Raw genomic sequence first — 6790 nt, 5'->3', positions numbered from 1 at the left:
ACCAGCAAGGTAGAAAATGTGTTGCAACAATTAGGTATAGGCAAGGCACTTCTGAGGCACTTAGGCACCAGCTTAGGCCACAGTCTACGTGATTCAAACAATTTTCAGAATCAAATGTCAAATAATGAAGAAGGTCAATTGAGGCTGTCTTCTACTGCTTTCATGCCCCTTTTGAATCTTTTACTGACATTTGGAGAATTTGAGCCAATGATATGCCAGAAGTTTGAGATGATGGCTTTGAGGTATTTCACCATCATTGTTCATCACTGTTTTTCACATGGATACCATCTACCTATTATATGATTTTTCCTTCCTCTTACATTTTCTCTAACTATTCATACAGATTGGAAAAGATGAAAGATTGTTTGGATCCTCTTATTGAGTTGATTGGTTGCTTCAGAAGCAAGGAATTACTTTATCAGAAGGCTTTCATTAAAAGGTGCCAGAATCTCCAAAAGGCTGAAGCTGAGGTCTGTAGCATAACCTCAAACTTTGTACATTCATGAAATTTAAAGGGTCATTCAGTTTGAGAAATGATTTTTATGTTTCCATTTTTAGTTACAAAAATATCACTTTTTTCACTTTTTTTTTTCTTGTTTTCAAATGTTTGAATAGGAAACATTGAAAGTAAAGACTGAAAACAGCAAACATAAGAAAGTTGTTTTCACTGTCTTTCTCAGACCAAACTGTCCTAATATTTAAGGTTATTCACCTTCTTGCAAATGCTAGTAATCATTGGAGAAACAGTCAAAATCTAAAGCTTTTCTGTTTAAATATAGGTTGATCTTCTTGGTGATCAAGTTGATGCACTTTTAACGTTACTTGAGAAGATATATGCAACCCTTCATCAGCATGCACCAGCTTTGCAGCAGTTCTTTGAGGTGAAAAGTTCATATTCTAGTTGATTTTCCAGTTAAAACTATGGCCTGCCCTCAAATTATTTTGAAAGATCATGCTCTTAGTTTATATCTTAATTCTTAAATTTGTTGCACCATTATTCTTTAATTATTTTTCTTTTTCATTTGTTCTAATCTTTGACAGGTCTATAACATTTTGGAGCTGATAAAAAGAGAACTGATTAGTGGATCTGTTGAATCTGTAATTGGTGTCGTGTCATAAACAAATGTATGTTGCAGAACATTTATATTTCTGTTAGCAATATGTGGCTACTATTCATAAAAGCACAGAAAAATGGTTTCCTCTATCAGAACTTTTACAAGAAAATAGGAGCTCATACCAAAGCAAAAAAATAAGAGTTGGAAGTATCAAGTTCAAGAACAATTATACTAACCAAACATTTACATAAACCTTCTTTTTGTAAATTCTAGAATTCATTAAAGAGTAGTTTATGTACATACTGAAGCAGAAAGAACCAAATCTTTTAGTAAGGCTTCAAGCTTTGCAGCATTTTCTGCAACTCAAATGTAATGAGCTTGTTCTATGTTCCTTTAAATGCTTCATTCCCAAACTTTGGCACCATGTCTTCAAATATCTCCTACTCTTCAAATTCAACACAAATGTGACATGATTCTATTGCAAAATCAGGCATGAGAAGGAGAATTTTGGTAGATGTTTGAACAGGAAAAAAAAATGGCATTTATGAGTGCAGTGCTGGTATATCTTGCAGGATTTGCTCCACCACAATGCCACATGCAAACAATTCAGCCACAAGAAGTGCTACATTTGCATTTAAAAATTCCTTTTGACCATAAAGCTCAGGTTCCCTCTTGTGCATTGCCCATGCCATAGCTGGTGGAAGAACTCCATAGAGCACTGTCATGCAATATCCCCCCTAGTACACAATAAAACATCAACAACCACTAACCACAGGAAACAGAATTTATCTATGTACATAAAGAGCTTTTGATTGATCAATTGAATTGATAAAACAGTTTTTTGGAAAAATTTAATTACAGAAATTCCACCTTATTTTCATTTTAGGATAAATGATCAACTAGGTCCATGAATGTGTAATGTTGTCCATTTAGTCACTGAAAGAATGAAAAATCATATCTAGTCTTTGAAAGTGTAAAAAGGGTTTTGCTCCTGAATATTAAAACTCAATGACAAAATAGTCGTTTATTTAGTGTCAGATTGGTCCTTAAAATTTCATTTTACTGACAAAATGGTCCATAAAACTTAACTGCAGAATGCAATTGTCACACTTTTTACAAATTCAGTGACCAAATCAAATTTCTCATTCTTTCAAGAGCTAAATTGAGAGTGTATCATATTCATTGTTCTTGTATAAATTTTGAAAACGCAAAATAAGGTGACATTATTGTAATTAAAAGTAAAAACAAAGAAATGTTTTCTCAAACCAAAACTACCACTTAATCTTTCAATGCCACACAGACAGAAAGACCTCTTTCTCAGCTTACAGCAATATCTGTGGCAGCAGAGAATGCATCCGGAAATGTTGTTGAGACAAACAGTGAGGGAGCAACTACCATTGTTACAGCTGTGAAATTTGTTTTATTCCTGCTCCACCAATTTCCCTGTCCAAAAAACTTCATTCATTACAGCATAGCATGATTCTTTGTTAACTGTGTTATAGGGTAAAAGAAGTAAAGAGTAACACAAGGTTTGCACCCACTTATATACCGTAAATTGACTTTATTTCTAGTCGATATGGGATTTCCAATAACGGTTGTAATTAGCATAGATATTAAAGGAGCATAATTTAGTTTTACCTTTTCTGTGGGAGGGGAATGCCAGGTTCCATTTTTAAGTTGCTCCTTGAAGAACTCTGTGAAGGCTAGGAGGGTGCCAATAAGTGATGTACCTACTACCAAAAGTGAGAAGGCAGCGACCATAATTGAAACCCCATTGTTTCTCAACCTAAAAAATTGACATTTATGAGTTTTCGTTGATTGAGGTGCAGCTTGAGAGGCTCTATCGCTCTTTGTTTCACAAAAGTGTAAAAGCTTGCATCAATACTTTCATATACATAATATATTAGAAGTCTAATTACTTTGTGTAGTTCATGTAACCAATCTTTTCTGCTAGGATTAGACTTTGTTACAGAAGATTTTGCTGAGTGAGTTTTACACAAGGTTTCTCAAAATTGCCTCTAACTTCATATTTACATTACATAGCAACCAGGGGCGGATCATCATGGGTGCAGGGGCCTTGACCCCCCCCCCCCCAAAATTTTGAAACTTTTTTTACAATAAATATTTTGATTTTTTTATTATAAATATTAGGTATTTTAATTTTATTTTGTTATAAATATTAAATTAAATATTTTATTTCTTTTATAAACATAATAATTAATACTAATAAATAATAAAATATAAAATCAAATATAATAAAGAATAAAGATTAAAAAATTTATCAAGATATTTTTAATTATTTGTTTTCATTATAGATTGTGTTTTTCATAAATTGTTTTCATATTTCATTCTCATCTGTTTTCTTTTGTTTCTAAAAAGAAAAAGATCTATTATTTTTTCTCTTATTTCTCCTTTATTTTCTTCCATCCTCAAGGAAGAAAAGAAGAAAGTAATTCTTTCGTCTCACTTGATAGTGAAATATTAATTCAATAATTTATTTAATGAGCCTATTTTATATGTCTATGTCTTGAATTTCTTACAAATTATTCTCATCTTCCATTCTTACCTATGTTCTTTTCTTTCGGAAGAGAAAAAAATCAATTATTTTTGCTTTCATCTCTCAACTGTTCTCTTCCATTCGAAGAAATAAAGAAGAAGGTAATTCTTTTTTGTCTCACTTGATAGTGAAATATTAGTTTAATAATTTCTCTTTTATATTAATTTTTTATTTTATCAACATAGAAGAAAAAATGATTGTACTGTGTATTTTTTATAATTGAATTTTAAGTGTGGTTTGATTATCATCGAATTTTCTTTTGGTATTTATGTCTCTCAATTTTTTATTAGATTATGATAAATCACTTTTTAGTATTTTTTTCTTAAAATAGGTATATTGATGAAGAATAAAGGAATAGATTATTTAAATAGGTATATTGATAAATCATTTTTGGTATTTATGTCTCTCAATTTTCTTCGTATACTTCATTTTTTATTGTGTTAGTGACAATAATGAAATGTATAAATTTTGGATGTATTATTTGGACACCCCCATCAATGTTGGTCAAGATCCACCACTGATAGCAACACAATTGTTCCTAAAGTATTTTACTAGGGAAAAATTACCTGTATAACAAGGCAACAGGGTCAACCACTTGTTTTGCTTCAGCTGCAAGACCAAGAGAAACTGCATTCCAGACAAGCACTGCCACCAGTGGCACAAGAGCACCAATAAAAACTGAAGCTTTTATACGACGAAGGTCACCTTCCAAATAAGTGCAAATGACTGCAATGTTTGTAAAGCCAAATGCTTTAGCAAAACCATACTCATAGAATTTAGAACAACCCAGAACAACTCATGAACAAATTCATATAAGAGATCAAGTAGCAACATCCAATGTACAACCTTAAGATAATGAATTTATAACACTGTGTGTTTATATGGCTTATATTGCTGCTTTTGTTCATCATATAAGAGATGAAGTAACCAACCCAAATGCTTTTGTTTTCATTCTTACATGGGGTTATATCATGAAACACAAGGGAAAAAATAATAACAGGTATGGTTGGTGGAATCTTTGTCCAGTCACTAAGGCCTTCAACTCCTGACCATCCCCCAAAAACAACAGCTAGCACCTCAATAACCAGTAATAAACCTGCAAATAAGAACTTATACAATATCAGTTTTAGAACTTATGCATCAGAAGAGAAAGGTTGAACATAGTTTAGTACTTACATTACAAGTGCCATGTATTCTCAATTTAGTTGTTAATTATAGTAAGAACTTAATAAATTAGTCCTTGTATAAGCAAACATTGTGCATTATGCATTTAACATAATGAAACAATATTGTGCAAAATATGGTCAAATTAGCACAATGCTAATTACAATTTAGAAACATGCATAGCTAAAATATTTATGTACCAATCAAGGAAGCAGTGAGATACTGGTTCACTCTATCAGTGGCTTGGGTTCCCCAAATTGAGATAAGCATTGTGAAGAGAACGGTGAATAGAGAGCCTGAAACTGGTGCTGGGAGATTGATGAGTTGGAAAAGAATCTCCCCAGACTTGCAACTATATGCAACCATGGAACTATATCCCAAGAAAACATAAGCAACAGTGGCTACTGTTCCACCCCACTCACCAAGTGTCTCTTGGGCCATGGTTCTGATAGAAATAACATCCAACTCATTTTCTTCCTCTTTCCTTCCTTTCTTGTTCATCAAAGCCACATTTATTTCAACCAGCAAAAATGCTTCAACGAGGAGAAAGATCCAACACACTATTACTGATATAGAACTTGGAATAATTCCCTGCAATGGTGCATAAATGTTTTGGACATGTTAAAATAAAGAAAACTGTTTTTTTATTTTTTTTCTTAAGTAAAACATGTTTTTCCCCTCAAAATATCTTGAAATTCGGTTTTAGTCTCTTATTATAAAGTAAAAACACATGTTTCCATGCAAAGACTAAAAAAAATTATTGAATTTTTACAGGAACTAAAGCTCAAATTTTTAGATATTTTGAAGGACAGAACATCTTTTTTCTGCAGGTGATAGAGAAAAGGGAGTACAGCAGGGAAGGCTTTCTCTGGAAGTGCAAGAATTCCAGTACCAATACTAGTACCAATGATAAGGGCAACTGCACCAACAACAGTACCCTCTTTCTTCTCAGCTACTTTGCTAGTTTCTTTGCTCAATTCATTGGAGAACTTTTGTGCCTTTCTACCATAGATCCTCCTTCTAATCAATGGCTTTTGTTGTTGCCAATGGAGGTAGCACAAATACTTGTGATAGCTTCTGCTGGGAGAAGTTTGAACTCATCATATAAGATGCTGACACAAAAAGAGTAGATACACTTCTACAATACAATATTATAGAGAATGAATCATGTAAATCATGTCATACTTGCTCATTTTAAAGACAAATTTTGTTGTTGTTGTTGTGTTCCCATGTAGATTTCTTGTCCATGATGGATTTGGTTTTGCATTTCTGTGGATTTTGAGATGCAAATGTGAAGAGTGAAATGAAGTAATGCATCTAGAGTCCATGAGAAAAAGAAAAAGGTACAAATGGCTAAGGTGAACCAATTTGTTTGGTCTCCAAATATCTTGTTAAATGGTCCCTACAATAGATTCTAAAGAGTCGAGTGTTCTTTTTCCCTTCACAAAAGCATACTCATATTTTTAGATTAGTGATCAATAAAAATATGATAGAAAATAAGGCTTAAATATGGTCCTTTTTTTTTTCTTGTAAGTTACTTTTGGTATATGTATTTTTATTTTTTAATTTCAATTACTATTATTTTATTTTAACTTTTTTTTTCTATAAATTTATTTTTCTGTTGTTTTTATAATAAGGGAAGAATTTACTTTTATTCCTTGTCAACTTTTTTAACACCACCAGTTCAAATATATAAATGGTTTAATTATTCGGATAGTCCCTACTTTGGAGGTAATGTGTTAAATTGGTCTCCACTTTTAAAAAAGTGTCAATTGGGTACCCAAATTCGTTTAAGTGCATCAATCAAGTCCATCTCATTAGTTTTCAAGAAACGATGTTAAAGGTATGGTGATGTGGAAGATGATGCTGTAAGAAGTAGTTCCTCCTCTGATTTATCTTCCACAACCTTAACATCTTCTTGAGAGTCTTGGGATTTGCATACCTTATTCACATATCCCAATTGACCGCATTTGTGGCATTTTACATCTAGCCTCCACCCACAACATTGAGGTTG

General features: G+C 32.4%; 1 protein-coding gene across 3 annotated transcripts; it reads right to left on the bottom strand.

Annotated features, from left to right (window-relative positions):
* Positions 1-1263: 1263 nt before the first annotated feature.
* Positions 1264-6108, bottom strand: LOC114181674 (tyrosine-specific transport protein-like). Of its 3 annotated transcripts, none has more exons than XM_028068185.1 (8): positions 5962-6108; positions 5628-5856; positions 4977-5367; positions 4571-4708; positions 4179-4338; positions 2694-2841; positions 2382-2498; positions 1264-1792 (listed from the first exon to the last, which is right to left on the bottom strand). In XM_028068185.1, exons 1-8 carry the CDS (start codon positions 6102-6104, stop codon positions 1598-1600), a joined length of 1521 nt encoding a protein of 506 aa, XP_027923986.1. In that variant the 5' UTR covers positions 6105-6108; the 3' UTR covers positions 1264-1597. The 3 variants fall into 3 exon arrangements, with proteins under 3 accessions (XP_027923986.1, XP_027923987.1, XP_027923988.1); XM_028068186.1 differs by having other exon boundaries at positions 5628-5853; XM_028068187.1 differs by having other exon boundaries at positions 1681-1792; positions 2331-2498.
* Positions 6109-6790: the final 682 nt, after the last annotated feature.

The sequence above is a fragment of the Vigna unguiculata genome, chromosome 4 (assembly GCF_004118075.2).
Source record: "Vigna unguiculata cultivar IT97K-499-35 chromosome 4, ASM411807v1, whole genome shotgun sequence".
NCBI classification, from domain to species: domain Eukaryota; kingdom Viridiplantae; phylum Streptophyta; class Magnoliopsida; order Fabales; family Fabaceae; genus Vigna; species Vigna unguiculata.
Note: the sequence above shows the minus strand (reverse complement) of the source record. Positions and strands in the feature narration are given on the sequence as shown.